The 17,334-nt window shown below is 40.4% G+C and overlaps 1 protein-coding gene across 3 annotated transcripts; it reads left to right on the top strand.

Moving 5' to 3' along the window:
• Positions 1-988: 988 nt before the first annotated feature.
• Positions 989-16,879, top strand: l3mbtl1 (L3MBTL histone methyl-lysine binding protein 1). Of its 3 annotated transcripts, none has more exons than XM_069527364.1 (22): positions 989-1,146; positions 2,798-3,124; positions 3,691-3,878; positions 4,956-5,085; positions 6,743-6,905; positions 7,270-7,408; positions 7,672-7,720; positions 8,208-8,296; positions 8,820-8,924; positions 9,097-9,232; positions 10,341-10,432; positions 10,544-10,695; positions 11,826-11,902; positions 12,162-12,247; positions 12,371-12,481; positions 12,698-12,839; positions 13,198-13,300; positions 13,602-13,790; positions 13,874-13,923; positions 14,211-14,365; positions 14,471-14,533; positions 15,194-16,879. In XM_069527364.1, exons 2-22 carry the CDS (start codon positions 2,821-2,823, stop codon positions 15,326-15,328), a joined length of 2,658 nt encoding a protein of 885 aa, XP_069383465.1. In that variant the 5' UTR covers positions 989-1,146; positions 2,798-2,820; the 3' UTR covers positions 15,329-16,879. The 3 variants fall into 3 exon arrangements, with proteins under 3 accessions (XP_069383465.1, XP_019944341.2, XP_069383466.1); XM_020088782.2 differs by having other exon boundaries at positions 991-1,146; positions 6,761-6,905; XM_069527365.1 differs by lacking the exon at positions 989-1,146 and adding an exon at positions 1,163-1,497.
• The last annotated feature ends 455 nt before the right edge of the window (positions 16,880-17,334 follow it).

Below are 17,334 nucleotides of genomic sequence, written 5' to 3'. Positions count from 1 at the left end.
TGGAAGACCACTTTGTTTTACGTGATGGTTTTCAGTTTGGGAAGTTTCAAGGCGTCAAATGCAGCGCCACATTTTTCTTGGCTTTCCTCAGTTCTGATTGCAGCCTTGATGATTTTCAATTAGTTTTAATTTTTTTCCTGCAAGCTTACTTCAGGGTTAAGGGTTTGGTTTCGCCTCTGCTTATTCAAAGTGCACAGCTACTACTGGAGTGTTTTTGTATTGGAAAGGTACATCATACAAATCTCTGGAAGGTCAGCTTGTGGGTTTATATTAGAGCGAACATCATCAGACGACACGTTTTCAGACACGAACTCCGGAAAATGTCCGCAGGTTGGTGCAGACTTCAGAGCTAACCTTTCGCACATGAACAACACAGCAGGAGATGTTCCGCTCTCATGCATTCACAGCTACTCAAAATCTCTCGTTCGGATGCAGGATGTAATGTATTCTACTGCAAAAACCATGCGTTTCTGTTTACAGCACATTGACACCGGCGTCTGTACTCATCACTAAAAGCTCTTGACATCAACGTTGGTGTGATATTTGTATTTCCCCCCCCAGTTTCGCCTTTGTTGCGAACTCTCCAGAGTATTGCCTGCTGTTTTCTCATATGGAACAATTCGGACTTTCTCAGGAGTTTTTACTAGGGTCGGATAAAGTCTGGAGCCTCTCACTTTTGTGTTAACTTACCGTTCAGTGCATGTCTGAAAGCAGCTTTGCAGAATGCTGCCCCTCTCTCCAGGTTGTGGAATAGATTTGTATTTTTCTCCATGCAAATGAGATCTAACAGAAAATGTCCTTTTTTTTATTGTATGTTCAATTAAAGATCTTAATGAAAAAATCTCTGTGTGGTGTTGCTTATTTATTTCTTTTGACTGCAGCATTGACATGACCTATATCCTGCTAATTATATAATATATACTATGGTATGGGGGTGGGGGGGGGACTGCCTTTGTGTGGTTTGCAGAAGCGGTAATTCATTTTGAAGTGAGACGCTGGTGTTGATTGGTCGCCACTGCAATCAAAAGATCTTTTCGCGTATCGATCTCTACTGTAAGTGGAGCGGGTTTCAGTCCGAGGCAGTGACTGTGCTGTGGGCCCGCGCATGCGCAGTGCGAGCCCCGGAGCCGCAGGAGATCAGAGCTGGTGAGAGAAATTTCACTTCGAAATTTATCCCATTTAATTTCACATTTCATCTTTTCCTCCTCATGGAAGCGTCTTTAAACCGAGCGGGGCTGGAGGACGGCGAGTGTCGGCGTGTTTTTACCTGAATGTAAAGCGTGTTCGACGATAAGGATTTAAAGCTCCAAGCTGTTCCATGTTAAAATATATAATAGCGCGCGTTTAATGAAGCTAATCGAGTGATAACACATTTGGACGCGAAGAAATGGCGCTGGGGTCGGAGTCAGATGTGACATGCTAACGCTGCCGGGAGCCGGAGATGTTGGCGGAATGGGTGACAGGGTTCCTTTTTCACTAAATGGGATTTTTTTCACTGTGGGTTTGAGACACTGATTTTTTACACATTTCATTGATGTTTTTTGGCTCAAGGGTTTCACATCCTCCGCCATTTTAACTGAAATGCTGTATTTTGGTGTGTGTGGAGTTTGACGCCTGCTCGTGAACACAGTAGTTTTACATATTAATGTCTTGATTATTCACGCCTGTTAAAAAGTCATTCGGGGTCATCATGGCTGTTGATGGAGGAACTCGTCTCTGTTCTGCCATTTCTATTGAAAACACTGCTCCTCATTGTTTTTATTGTTTGTCTCATTTGGTTTAAGTTCCAGGAAAATATACTCATGCAGTTTTAACGTTGTCTTTTAATGGTTCTGTACATCCAGAAGCCATTTTAGAGGAAATGGCAGAGAGTAAATACACATGCAAAAAAACCTATAAATTATTTTTATTTGTCCTATATTTATATATATATCTTATATAATTTCCCCTTCCTGTGGATGTTCCCCGCTGAATTATTTATTTGTGAATATATTTATATATCACAATAATACTAGTACAAAAATGGAGTATTTAGTACAAAACAGTGAAGATAAATAAACTAATGTAAATAAGAGCTATAATAACTTTTAAGATTTCTTACCATGCAAGTCAGTTTTATTTATACACCCCAAAATGACAATGTGCCTCAGTGATTTTTAAAAGATAACATCTTCTTGACACTTAATTTGGACAAATAGGCAGATCGATACCAAAGGAAATTTAGGCATCAAGTAGTTAAGTAAAGATACACACAGGACAAAAAACCCTCAGGAATTACTGAAGTATAGATATATGTTTATAAGAGGCTGTGCCAGCAGTCAATGCCATATGAAGCAGACAGTGTAAAATTATTTGTGCAAAAATACTAAACTTGAAAGTATTTACTAATAGTAAACTTTAAAAAATTGTAAACTAAGTGTAGAAAATCCAACTTAAATCCAAACATGTTTGCATAGGTGTTTATATAGCCAGAATATTAATGGTTAGCAAAAAATAGTATAAACATAATGGAGAAAATGAAAACAGGATTTGTTCATAGCTTCAAAGTGTGCTTAGATTTCACCTTGTGTTGTCCTCCTGTGTATTGTATTAATAAAACATTAATACTGTAATTAATAGAGTGAGTAGTACAAAAAGATTATGATAAATTACTAGATTTAAAAAAGAGCTATAATAACTTTTCAAGGGTGGCTTTAAAAAGGACCCAAACCACAAAACCACACCCTGGTAACACTGTAAACTTGTCACCCTTTCAGTCTTGTGCTTTACACTGTTCCTCATACTCTCTGAATTTAAGCGCTCCGGAGTAAGGGACAGGTCATGAGTGCCAAAGTGAACATGGAGGCTCAACCCAAAGAAGAGCACAGATCTGTGGATCCATCTTCCTCGTCTCCCAGTGAGACCATTCTCATCTGTGGGAGTGATGGTGTGGCCAAGAAGGCCCGACCCCAAACCCAACCACAACCACAACCCCAAACCCAACCCCAGCCCCAGCCCCAGCTCCAGCTCCAGCCCCTGCTCCAGCCCCAGCTCCAGCTCCAGCCCCAGCCGCAGCCCCAGCAGCAGCCCCAGCAGCAGCCCCAGCAGCAGCCCCACACCACCACCACAGCTCTACTCCTTCCAGGTGAGCACCGGTCTGACTGTGTTGGCAAGACCATCCTTTAACAAACAGATGTCATCCTTATAACAAGGATGTGATGCAACCCGCTGGTCCATTGTGACGCTGCCTATGGCATCAGTAAAACTCCTTGTCATTAGTCGTCTTAAGAAAAAATCAGCCATAATTACTACATGCTCATTTTACTAATGTGACAGTAAACTGAGTATCTTTGTGTTTTGGACTTTTGCTCATGCAAAGTAAGACAATTAAAGATGACTTCTCATATATTTTTGACATTTCACAGACTAAATTATCAATTGATTTATTGAAAAAATAATAGTAACTATTGTATTCTGATATAATAGGACAGAGGACATCTCAGAGATAATCTGGATGTTTTTTCTGAAAGATGTCAGCATTAAACACCAGTCAAAGACAAGACAGAATCAAAAAAGTAAAGTAAAGTAAACCAAGTAAATTAAGTTTTCTTTTAAAAACAAAATAATACAGAAAACAAAGTGATGCGATGTGTTAGTTGAGTTGTATTCTCATGGGTTCAAGTCCCTCAATCTGAACACATCTTTCCTCAGCTCCTGCTCTTAGTCATCAGAAGGTGGAGCTGACTCCAACTGTTGCTGTGGGAGACCCAGGTAAAGGAGTCAGGGCCAATCAGACGGCTGCACCCACCCTTACAGCACAAGTGGGTGGGGCTTGTAGCATTGTCCATGTCCTGGAGTGGAAGGAGGGAATGGCCATCCTGCCCAGCAGCAACCTCAAGGTGAGTGATGTGAAAAATATACAACAGTTTGTTTTGCTGCACAACAAACCTTTACTCCTCACAGCATCTTTTTCAGAGAGGATTTCAAGCCTTTTCTCACCTGCTTGTTTGCTTCTTTAAGAGCTTTATAGATTGTGGCTCACTTCCTGGTGTCTCATTGATCTTATTCCCACAGCAATTAGATTATCACACATCACAAACTCCTGTTCACGAGATCAGCTGCGGCAAGAGAGGAAAGCACTAAACACATGCGAGTAAAGGAAACACTTTTCTGCCTGGTTTATTCTATTGAATAAAAGCTTTCATATCTCCCCATATGATTGGGAAAGGCTCATACGTACAATAAATCAGTCAGGCCATATAACAAATTACACAACTATTGTTTCTTGGCTTTAAAAGTAGGCAAAAATAGCAACAGAAAAAAACACAATTAAAGCTGAAGTGCTGATCACTGATAGTCCCGTCCCTGGGTACTTGTTGGATGATCTCACACACGTGCATGGTGGGTGACTGGTTTCTAATCAGACAGTGTTTCATGATAAGAGGCTCATCACTCATCCATTCCTTTCTCTGTGGCTCAGGGAGGCTTTTTCCACTTACCTTTGAACACAGTGATCCTGTATCTGCAGTAAATGTCGAATGAGTCAGTGGAATTAAACTGATTAATTATTTAGCACCTGAAACTGAAAGCACTGGAACTCATTTCACTGGGTCAGTATGGAAGCAAACACAGTAACAAAGCCAAACAGCCAGATGAACTATGTGATGCAGCGTTTTTCGAATTAAAAGGAGTGAGAGGTCATCAGAATGATAATAGCTTATTAAAATCTTGACTCATTCAAATTATCCCATTTATTTCTCCACACTCTGATCAGAGTCTCAACTGGAAACAACCTGACAGAGTACGTATTTAAGAAATGTCTGATAAATAGTTGAATAGACATCATAAAACCATAAAACATTTTGACAGACGGACTCATTGATGCATGTGTGTGTGTGTGTGTGTGTGTGTGTGTGTGTGTGTGTGTGTGTGTGTGTGTGTGTGTGTGTGTGTGTGTGTGTGTGTGTGTGTTGTAGTTCTGCGTGAGTGACGTAGGAACGCTGAGCACACTGATCACCCCAGGGACCACCAGCAGCACAGCTGAATTAGCAGCAGGGACTTCTGGGAGATCCGCTGACGCAGAAGGGGCTCCAGCAGACAAGCCAGGTAGACTCATAGTTACATAAGGTTGTTGTATCATCAGGGACTTAGCAAGAAATACTACATTTTAGATTGAAGTAGTAGCTGCCAATTTCAATGCCTGACAGAAAAATACCAAGAAATACTGTTTTTTTTGTTTTTAAAGGGACCACGTGTTCATCTCATATATAACAGTACATATCTGATAAATACAGTTTTGTATTATAAGAATAAAAAAATACTCATGTTGTAGGTGTTATGATAAACTGCTGCTTTCCATATATTGCAGCATGCCCTTTTCAACAATGACTAATGTGCATGAAGCTGAATTGAGCAAGAATTACATCAGATGCAGCAGAGCTCTTCTTGACAAGTGAAGATAATGAAGCTGCAGGTTCATGTTAAAAATATCAATATAAGATGTTTGGAGAATACAAATTCTGCTGAAAAGTGAACAAGTTTATACAGAAACAGTGGTGGGTAGATTAAATAGAAACAGTACTCATGTAAAAGTATTGTTACTTTATAATTATAATCGCTCAAGTAGAAGTAAATGTACTCATAAAAAAGTACTTGAGTAAGAGTAAAATAGTAATGTAAAGTGCACATTGATTGTAATTAATAAAGTGACATTCAAAACTAGGAAAATGCCAAAAAAAACATGCTGTTAAGTACTGTTTGCTTTGAAACATCAAGAAAAAACCTTCACTGAATCCCCCCAGGAAAGGCTTGGATGCAGCCTACACTGAAATTGAATTAGAAACTGTTAACCTAATTAACATAAGATAAGAAGACGCAGACATTTAAAAATTGAAATAATGTTTCAATAAATTAAACAAAAGAATTCTATACCATATAATAAACATCTTCCAAACTGGGTTGTGTAAAGTAAACAGGTGAAGAGCACGAATATAGGCACATGGTGTTGGTGTTGACATTTGAGTGGCTTATTATGCAATCATTATAGAACAATGTATTCCACTAAATAAAGTAAATCTAATTAAAATATGTAAAATAAATTCAGGCATGTAATTTTCAGTAGCCTTTCAGTAATAAACCATTTCTCCATATGTTTTTAAAACATCCATCTTTTGAATCGTGGTCTTGCCTATTTTCCCCACGTGCCACGTGGTTCACATCGGAATAGACAGTCAAAATGACCTTTCACCACAGTTTTAATGTTCATGTGTTGAATATGATACAAAAATAAATATTTACTCTATTTCCTGTACTCCTTTCAAAGTAAAAGCACTACAGTGTTTATGCTGTTTAAACAAGGTTTTGTTTTAAAAATATTTTTAGAGTTAAGCACGACCTGAAGATGCATGGTTTCATAGCGTAGTTTCCTCACAGTTAGTTGCATATATAGCTGTACTTTTATTCAAGGAAATACAGTGATCATACCAGAAACCAGAAACCAGATCCACGGAGCAGTTGTTACACTCACGCAGAAGTATTTCTTTTTCATCATAAACGTAATTGAGTAAGAGTGAAAAGTATTTTGCAAAACAACTACTCTCAGAACTACAATTTATTGAAATAACTACTCAAGTACATGTCAGAAGTAATGATAGACTAGAGATACAGGTAAATTCCAGTCACTTAACCAATGCATTTGGATTCAATCAACTGTCAGTTTCGTCCTGTAGCAGTTTAACTGACTCGCCTGTTCCTGATGTGATAGATGTGTTGTCCACTGTAGGCCCCGTGCGTGCAGCAGCTGTGGAGCCTGGGAGGTTGGTTCCCGTCAAACCTGAAGTTCAGGTCGGACCGGGACAACTTAACCATGATCCCAGAGTGCCGAGGCCCTACACAGAGGAGCTGCGAAGAGAGCCCATCACTGACAGGTGTGTTCACAGTGGCTGCTTCTCCTGTATAATCTCTCATGCATCTCTAAGTACATTGTTTTATGTATATATATATGTATATGTATACCTACTAATTCTACAAACGTCTGTCTGTCTGTCTGTATGTGGAACTCATAACTCGCAAACTATTCATCTCATCGGCTTCACACTTGGCTTGTGTGTTGTTTTTGGCCCAGGAAAGTACAGTGTCAAATTTAGTGGCATATAAAATTTGATAAACAGGCACCCAGCTGAGTTTGCAAGGTAGAAATAAACTGCATGACTACAAAAAAATAGGTAGTGGTTCAGAGTGTGGTGATGTGTTTAGACCTGAGGAATGGTATCTGTGCTCTCTGCACCTTAGGAGGAGCGTTGGGGTGGAAAAAGTGCCGGCAGGCGGCAGGGTGTCCTCAATTAACCCTGATCACCTGAAACCCATGAGGAAGAGGAAGAGGAAGGAGTACCTTAGTCCCTCTGAGGAAGACTCCGACATGGAGGGCACGGTGGGACAGTCATTTTACCTCCACTTAACATCTGGGGATGACCAAGAGATAGCCAGATGTTGTCGTATCTGAAGAGTTTATTCGAATGTGCATGACTTTGGCATTTCATGACTAAAGATATTGTGAGTGATATGGTGGGAAAAGCTGACTGAATAGTCCTTGCAAATAACACAAGATTTTTGTTTTCTAATCAAAATCAGCTTTAATTCAGTGACTCTGTCCGTGGCTTTACACTCACACCAGTTTTATTACATGTTTTTTAGGATGAGAAAATGGATGACTCTAAAGCAGACAGCCGACACATCAGAGCAGGTTGGAATAATAATTTTGTCATTCTGTTGGTCTCATTTCATCAATAATTTTTTGTTAATTTGCTTACTGTATCTTTTTATCTTATCTTTCCCCTTTCACTTAAGCAGGCAACATCTTAACAAGTTAAATAATGATGCAATATCTCTGGTCATATAATGCAATTCCATAAAACAACAGCAATAAATTATGACTCTAAAATTAACTTCAAGTTGAATTAAAAAAATACTGACGCTATAAAAAAAATGCATTTTATTTATTATAATGCTTCTTCAGTGGATTTTGTTGTGAGACAGTTATTTGATCCTAAAGTTGTAGTGGTTGTTTTTAATATTCTACTTTCGATGAACATTTTGCTGAGAAGTTGCCTGTAATATTACAGAAGCAGCAATCTTGCAACATTAGCTGCTGATGAGTCTGTTTCCTTCCCAGTCTGACTTCTTGTCTGTCATCTGTTATTAAATTCCTTTAATTTGTGTTTTTGGTGAAGCTGGAGACAGTAAGACAGAGCAGTGGACGTGGGCTCTGTATTTGGAGGAAACCAAAGCTATTGCTGCTCCCAACAAGCTTTTCCAAGAGGTATGTTAAACTCTAATATTCAGACTGCAGCTTCAGCCTGAACTCATGTTACCTACGCACAGCTTCTCCCAGTATACCCATACTTTTTTTCTTTTTACTGCCTCTTTTACGACCACTGCAGCTATCTTTATAGGACAGGGTAGACCCAGTTGGCATTGTACATCATTGTCAAGGGAGGAGATGAGAAATGTAAATTTAGCTTGGAGAAAGTGATGCATGCAGCCAGCGTGTTACTGAGTGTACGGTTGAGGAGGTTCTTGAAGTGGTTTTCTTTTAAATACATTTATTTCTTGAACTATCTAACCATTTTGCAATCTGAGCTTGGCCACAGACTTTTTGTCTCCAGAAAAAGGAAGTAAAAATCCACTATGAGAACATTTCTGTAACTCTGCTTGTCAATTTGCTGTGTTCTTATCTTTCCTCTGAACCAATTTTCCCACAAGGAGGATTTTTATTTCACTTAATTTTATCTTATTGTCTGTTCTGTACTGACATATTTTGCTCTTTCATCCTGCGTGTCTAGTCTCAGAGAGTGCCGACAGTGAAGAACGGCTTTAAACAGGGGATGAAGCTGGAAGGCATCGACCCACAGCATCCGTCCATGTACTTTGTCCTCACTGTGGCAGAGGTGAGCCACACGTCCATTAACACGGTCCATGGATCTTAATGACCAGGGGGATTATTTAGAATTGAAAATCCCTTTCAGTCAATTCACAGACTGCTTTGCATGCAGGAGGAGTCCTGCCAGGTGTCATCTCCTTCAGCCTGGCTTTGTTTTTCTCATGTCATGTCATGTCCAGGTCTGTGGTTACCGGTTGCGGCTCCATTTTGATGGCTACTCCGACTGTCACGACTTCTGGGTGAATGCAAACTCTCCCGACATCCACCCTGCAGGCTGGTGTGAGAGCACAGGACACAAACTGCACACTCCCAAAGGTCAGAGGTGACAACAAAGTGTACACAGACCAAAGACTATGTTTACCCTTTCAGAGGACGAAGCTTATCACTTAAAAGAATAGACTGAAACTCTTGGAAATACACTCATCATGTTCTGGCCATGAGTTAGATGAGAAGGTTGGTACCACGCTCACGTCTACAGAGTAAATATGAAGCATGAGCCTGCAGAGAATTAGCTCTAAAGAAACTAGCTTTGAGCAAAGGTAACACATTTATGTGCATTTAAACTATAATTGACCTTTTTTATCTAATTTGTTTAACCCATACAAGTACGATAAGATATAAAGTGGTAATTAAGTCTTTTTCAGACATGAACTCTTGAAAATGTCTGTTCAATGGTGTCTGGACTTTCTCTGAAGGTTACCTTTCACATTTGATCATCGCAGCAGGAGATTCTCTGCTCTGAAACATTCACAACACAGAAATCTCTGAAGCGTTCAGGTGGGGTGGTGCAGATCACATATTTTTGTTTACAGCACATCAACACCAGCATCTGGCCTCATTCCCAAAGGCTTTCCTGACATCTTTTTCTGTGTCTTCTTTGAGAATAGCCCTTCGTAGTCATCCTGAGATGTATTTTTTGAGTTTTTCTCAGTTTTGCATCTCTCGCATTGTTAGAAACATCATCAACATGCCCACTTGCTTGCTGTGAATCCTCCATAGAATATCCTGCTGTTTTCTCACATCAGACATTATCCAGAGTTTTTAGTAGAGGGCTGATGTGCTTAGCCATTCACATGGACATTTTTGCTCTCAGATACAGCCCCTGCTGAGAATGTAAGGAGATTATCTTGAGTTCAGTGAATGTCTGAAAGCAGCTTAAGTAAATATGTGAGGTGATGCAGATGGTTTTGTTGTCACTTCTGGACAGAATCAGACAAACTGTTTCCCCCTGTGTCTTTATGGGGGGGAAACACTAGTACTGTATGTACAGTAAAGATGAGAGTGGCATCAGTCCTCTCATCTAACTCTGGGCATGAAAGCGAATGAGTGCATTGTCTTGAATTATTCCTCTAAATGTTTTAAATATTTTGCTGCTTTTCCAGACGATGAATCAAGTTAATCTTTTGTTTTTCTGTCTCTGCAGGCTGTAAAGAGGAGGAGTTTACCTGGACCAACTACCTGAGAATGACTAAAGCACAAGTGGCTCCCAAAGAACTGTTCGCCAGTCCTGGCAGGGTAACTGCTGCTATACAGTATAATTTGTTGTATATAGTATGTAATATAACATCTGCAAGCATGAATTCACATTTCTAGTTGAGGTTTCCAATATCTGAGCTTTCTGTTCAGATTGACGTGAAGTGCAGCTTCGAGATGGGAATGAAGCTGGAGGCTGTCGACCGCATGAACCCCTCCCTCATCTGTGTAGCGACTGTCACTGACATGGTGGACTACCGTTTCCTGGTTCATTTTGACAACTGGGATGACACATATGACTACTGGTGGGTCTGTCTGAACACATTAGATTTGGGAAATGATCCAATTACTATGATACTGAGCAGCTATGGAGAAACTGACACTTGGGATATGGATAGAATTTTTTAAAATGTACACTGAGAACAGTACTCTCTGCATTTCCCTTCATCAGGAGAAAGATGTTGTTAAGGCATCTCACTGTTGCAAACTGACGTTTCTCAGTTAACTACAGTTTTACGTGTTTAAAGCACCCATGCACCTTTGTTCCTCTCAAACAGCTGCTGGAGCTGTAGAGCTGCACAACTTCCACTTCAGTTGTGCTGGGCCTGCATTCATCTAAACGTGGCCACTGAGGGACAGAACTGCTTGCAGACAAAGTGCCTAATTCCCCTGACATATTATCACTGTATAAAGTTGCTTCGGCTAAAGTTATAGCAAAAAATAGTCTAGTTATACATCCAGCAAACATAGAGACACTTTATGGAATTTTGAGTTTGTTTTCTCCTTGTGTTCTTTATGATTTGGTCTCAACTAACATCTTTGCTTCTTTATTAGCTGCTAACATTGTCTGTCCTACACATTTATTATTAAATATATATAGCACACTTCAATAGAAAAACCCGTCCTTTAGAGAGAATGAGAATGAGTTTTATTTTTACCAGCATCTGTAAAAGATACACTAGCATAATCACATCTCATTAGCAGCTCTCAGTCAGTTGAGGTTGCTCTTTCCTACCTGCACGTGGCATCCCTGTACCTCATATGGTTTTAACAGCATAACATCAACATCTTACTTATATATTTTTTTCCTTTTCAAAAAAATGGACCAACAATAAAATAGAAATAAAATAAAAAACAATCTGCATTAAATTTTGAGTATACCTTGTCATCTAAACTGTTCAGCAAATTCCCACATATGACATTCAAATATTTAAAACTGCTCCCTGGTGCTGCAGGATGCAGTGTTAGTGAAACTAAACCAGATAGTTAACATGTCACAAAGCATCAGCTCGGCTGCTCTTTCTGTGCAGCCTCCTAACTCATTTAATTCACCAGGTTTTTTTCCTTTCCAATGAAATTGCAGCATTGCTTCATCATCATTTCATCTATACCAAAACTGAATGTTGTTGTCGTTGTTGGCTGTCAAATAATACAGGTGTGATGCTAGCAGTCCATACATTCATCCGATTGGTTGGTGCCAGGAGAGGAACCTGCCCCTAACGCCACCCCAAGGTGACCAGTGTGTTCGCTGTTGATCATTATAGTCGATCATGGGTCATTTACCTAAAAAACAAGCCTGTCCAGTTCTCCTCCATGTCCTCAACATTGCCCTGTCAAATTTTTCAAATGTAAACACTACACACAGAATGTATACTTGTGAGTGTGGCAATTAATTATGTGGGATTTACTGATCATGTAAAGGGATGTCATATGAGAAATTAATGGGCAAATTAATCACTGTGATTTTGTTCTATTTTTGCTGCTTCTCTAGATTATCCAGACCAGGCCCAGTTCTCCTGGTCTCACTACCTGGAGGAGACTGGTTCTAAGGCAGTGGCTGCTGATGCATTTAAAGTGGTGAGAGCAAAGAACAGTTTTTGACTTCGTTCACAGTATCAATCTACTGAATCTATGTAAGAATGGTGCAAGTGAAACCAATGCTTCATTGAAAGGAAATTGTTCTTCGCTCATCTTCTCCAGCGTGTGGCCCACAGCTTCCAACCTCAGATGAAACTGGAGGCCGTGGACAAGCGAAGTCCTGGTCTGATCAGAGTAGCCACAGTGGAGGAGGTCGAGACTCATCGCATTAAGGTAATACCCTGTGTGTGTGTGTGTGTGTGTGTGTGTGTGTGTGTGTGTGTGTGTCCTTGATGTTTAAATACAAAATGTCTGAGGTTAATATTTGATGATCTTGTATATGTATGATATTGTTAAAAATGTTTCTCACTCAGGTCTATTATAGCTCTTACTGTGTGTACTTGTCAGCTGGGGTTTTGTTGCTAATGGTTTGGACTGTTCCTCCTTCAGATCCATTATGACGGCTGGAGTCACGTCTATGATGAGTGGATGGACTCAGATCACCCAGACATACATCCAGCAGGCTGGTGTGAAGCAACTGGTCACCCACTGAAAATTCCCCCACGGGACTCCAAAACACAGGAGCCACATGGTAGCAACTACAATGCTTTTTACACATCTAGAGGTTTAGTGTGTGAAGTTGCAAAGTACAACTGAATACCATGAATGTTGCCGATATACTCAATGGACCGATAATCTTGTGTGCTGCTGGATTAAGATCTTTAGATTTGTTCTGCAGAAAAAGCACAGGTGTAAATAATAAGCTCACGCATGGCTTCACTCTTTGTCTACTCTGACCAGTCAAAAGTATCTAGCATGTTGAAATCTGCACTGCTTGTAAGTTCATAACAGAAATAATGTTGCACCAAGCAGCATGGGATGAGGGTTTGTTGAACATCCTGCTGTGTGTGCACATGTGAGGCCTCATCTGACTGTATTTGTGTTTATAGGTGTGAGGGAGCTTCCTGCTACGGGTCAGTCTGTCTACCCCTCCTCTGTTCCCTGCAAACCCATCAGCCACCCCAGATCCAACAAGTACAGCTTCCACAACAGGTCGAAAATAATGCTTTATTTACCAATAAAATTACACACCAGTCCCTGAGATAAAGACTTTAAAAGCATTGACAACGTTTTCAAACTTTGAAATAATGATGTGATTGTTTATATTTTTAAAGTTAGGGTTAGGAATCCTTTAAAAGGCAAGAGCAGTGTGCATTTTTGAAATGAATGCAACCGATACATTCCACCCCCTCCCATCATCCCTATTGTCAAAGTTACAACTTACCAAGTCTAACCTTTAAATTGTACTGAGGCCAGATTTCCATATGATCGTGGTTTTCTGTCATTTAAACAGGAAGTGTCCGACTCCAGGCTGTGACGGTTCAGGCCATGTGACTGGTCGTTTCACCGCTCATCACTGCATATCTGGCTGCCCGCTGGCTGAGCGTAACCAGGGCAGGCTGAAGGCTGAGCTTTCAGACTCGGAGTGCAAGAGGAACCTCTTCTTTGGCCAGAGAACCAAGAAGACCCATTACCGTGGCAGGTAAGCATGTGTATAAGCATGTGCATAGTTGCACGTGTAGGTTTCATTTTTTTTCCCACATGTATGTTTTTCTCTGTTTTCAGGATCGGTCGTCCTCCCAAATACAGGAAGAACCAGCAGAGAGACTACCAGAGTGAGTTTTTTTTTGTTTTTTGCTGATCCTTCTTTGACTGAACTTTATTAACATAGGGGATATGGACAGCAACTTGTTTGCTCAGTGGCTACGCTCCTCCATCATCTCCCACCACATTTATTTTATCCACTAGAAACAGTTTTCTATCTGTCTGCATACACACACCCAAGCCTAGTTACTTCTACAAAGACATCTACATGGAATCAATTACTACTTTGTTTCTACTGTTGATGTGTCAAAATCTGTTAGTGTTCATATATTGACATGTTTTTATGTGTGTTTCTAAGACATGTCCTCAGAAGTGTATCCATCACTGTTCATGTCAGCGCTGAGTGGCCAGTCAGACAGGACACTGTCTCTGTGCTGGGAGCAGCACTGTAAACTGCTGCCTGGCGTTCAGGGCATTCACGCGAGCCAGGTAGTGGCATGGAACGTTGAAGAGGTCAGTGAGTATCATTGCTTACTTTCTTATTTATTTATTTTCTCTGATGTGTCGGAAATCTCTAACTGTTTTGATTATTCAAAATATGTGTACTCTACGCTGCAGGTCTCCAGTTTTGTCCAGAATCTAATCGGCTGTGAAGAACAAGCTCGTCTGTTTAAAGACGAGGTGAGACCACTGAGTGCTCGTGAATAAAGCCACACAACATCATCATAATTAGCTGTCATGTTGCACTGTAGACACTTGTGTAGGGAAAATACTTAATAGTATTAAACATCAGTTGTTTGCTGTGATTCACTCAGTGTTGCTATGTGTCTGTTGTTCTTTACTGAAGACACACTGTCAGTGGCAGAGCAGAAATTGTTAAGATATGATATAGGCCTGTTATCACTTATTAATTCTGATATTGACAATTTCCTAACAGGGGCTTGATCATGAGTGACATGGATCAACATTAGCATTCAATTGAGTTTTTGTCCAATGTTCGCTCCCCCTTTGTCTCCGTTATGTTCTTCAGCAACTCTTTAGCCCCAATGAAAATATCTGCCCGCTAAATGCCTCATTATGTTCACTACCTAGTACCAAACTGTGTCAGTCTGCCATTTGGAACTGGGCAGCTAGTGCACAAACATTAAGTCTACAAACATTACAAACTATGATCTCACACATGTCCAACAACTCAAATTAACACTTGGTCATCTCAAGAAAAGGGAACATTATAATATTGTCCAAATCTCATTTTCAAGGTGTATAATAAGATATTTCTTTTATTTTGTTGACCCCTCCGTGATTATGACCACTGACATCTCCACTGTTGCGTCTCTGCAGATGATTGACGGGGAGGCCTTCCTGCTGCTCACCCAGACCGACATTGTGAAAATCATGAGCATCAAGCTTGGCCCCGCCCTCAAGATCTCCAACGCCATCCTCATGTTCAAGAGCACAGACGAGGGACTTAAGTGATCCTGCCCTCGCTCATTGGGAGGGTGGGCATGGGGGGAGTGGGACCACCAATCATTATGTGCCAAATTCATTCTATTGCAGGGAAAAAGACCCTGACCCCTTTTTTCATGTGTTTGGTGTCCTGTACCCATCAGAGAGGGGGGTGGGGGGTGTTGAGAAAAAGGGAAATAAGGCAATGCAAATATTTTTGGGGAATAATGGAGGAATGTCATGAAGATGATGGACAAACTGTGAAGAGTGGATAAAAGGCAGCAGAAGCAGGTGAGGGGCACCAACAGACGTTTTTTATAGTTTGGTGGATTTACAATTGATGAGATTGGTTCAGTATCACAGTTCGATTTTTACCAGACTACCAAACGCCACTTGTTTTGAATATCCAGCTGTTGTGGCACCTGCTTCTGGAGAAGCAGAAGAATCATGCTGCAACTCACAGCTGCACTGGAGCTTCTCAGAAACTGATTTAATATGTTATCTACCTGAATGAGTATCGTTCCTATTAATTCAAGCTGTTCCACAGGTCAGTTGGAACTGAGCTCAGACCGGGTGAGGAGCCAGGGGAATTTGGGAAAAAACGAACTTTACACAAGACCTCATCTTCATGAGAAACTGCTGCCTGTTTGGACAAAACCATTAGTTAAAAACACTGAAATTCCAGATGTACTAACTAACTGTGAAAAATATCAATGTTGTTTAAAAGAAAATAAATGGGGGGACTGTGGGCTGAGGGACATGTGGCCAGTTTAATGCAGCTGCTGAGGCTGGTCAGTGAAGCTGCTACAAGCTTCACGTTTTGTGCAATATAAAAATATTGAGACAGATGTACTGTATACAGCAACACTTCATATTGCTGCTACTTTGTTATCAGACTAATTCTAATAGAATACAATGGAAGTTAAATAAATAAGCTACTTTGTTCAGACTATCAGAGAAAGGTGTAGTGCTGTGGCAGATGCACCGTTACTGTGAACACTGAAGTGATAACCAGAGCCCTCATTTAAAATCGTACCCTCCAATCTAGAGTCAGAAACAACAGTGTTTTTACTTTTGCATAAAAAAAAGTGATTTTCTTTACAAATCTTAATAGATGAAATAGACACTTTGCATTGGCATGTTAGCACAACTGTGAAATCCAAGTGGATTTTTACACATGATTTTCTCACACTTGGTCACTAGAGAGTGCAAAAATCCACATGATAGCACTATAAACATGGATTTGATGTGGAGCCAGTGGAGCGGCCTATTGTTCAGATGTGATGGAAATTCCATTCAGAGTGTTTGTTCTTTCAAATGTTTACATTTTATGTCAGAATAGGTTTAAAAAAAAAAGGATGGATTTGATATTGTTAGATGAAAAGTTATTTTACTGGAAAGTTTTAAGGGCTCCTGGAGTATGACTTCTTTGTGTGTCTCTCTGATGGGATTTACATGTGTGTGTGTGAGTGAGTGTGTGTGTGAGAGAGTTTGTGTGAGTGTGCAAGTGAAGATAATCTCGGGTCACAAATGCCATTCAATCCATATGAATTAATAAATGTCCAAAGCTGTCTTGTCTGATTCACAGTCTCTGCTTCTTCTTTTATATGATCGATTTCACACACACACACACACACAAACACACACACACACACACACACAAACACACACACACACACACACACAAACACACACACACACTGCATTTCCTGTGCTTGTGCAGGTGTGTTGTGTTTGTTGCACTATTGACTATAAACTTATTTTGCTTGCATCACATCCCCCCATCGACCATATTGTCAGCAACAGTTGTCTGTGGTGGTGACAACTCCTCTCACGCCCTTTTTCTGCTCTGGCTGCTTATCTCCTTCACGTTCCGCTGCAGAGGCCAGGAAAACATGACATGCTGCTGCAGCCTGACACAGCAGAACCCAAGCATCAGTTAACTGTTGCATGGTGAATGTTTCAGACTGGAGGGTTCAGCATGTGAGCAGGATCTATATCTTTTGAAGGGAGTATGCCAAGAAGACTGGTGGTGG

The sequence above is a fragment of the Paralichthys olivaceus genome, chromosome 6, assembly GCF_024713975.1.
Source record: "Paralichthys olivaceus isolate ysfri-2021 chromosome 6, ASM2471397v2, whole genome shotgun sequence".
NCBI classification, from domain to species: Eukaryota; Metazoa; Chordata; class Actinopteri; order Pleuronectiformes; family Paralichthyidae; genus Paralichthys; species Paralichthys olivaceus.
The sequence above is the reverse complement of the archived record's forward strand: the minus strand, read 5'-3'. Positions and strand labels throughout refer to the sequence as shown.

Coding starts and splice junctions, on each gene's coding strand:
- l3mbtl1 (XM_069527364.1), top strand. CDS start 2,821: ATGAGTGCCAAAGTGAACATGGAGGCTCAACCCAAAGAAGAGCACAGA. Junction 5,086..6,742: donor GGCTCCAGCAGACAAGCCAG/GTAGACTCATAG, acceptor CTGATGTGATAG/ATGTGTTGTCCACTGTAGGC. Junction 13,791..13,873: donor AAGACCCATTACCGTGGCAG/GTAAGCATGTGT, acceptor CTCTGTTTTCAG/GATCGGTCGTCCTCCCAAAT.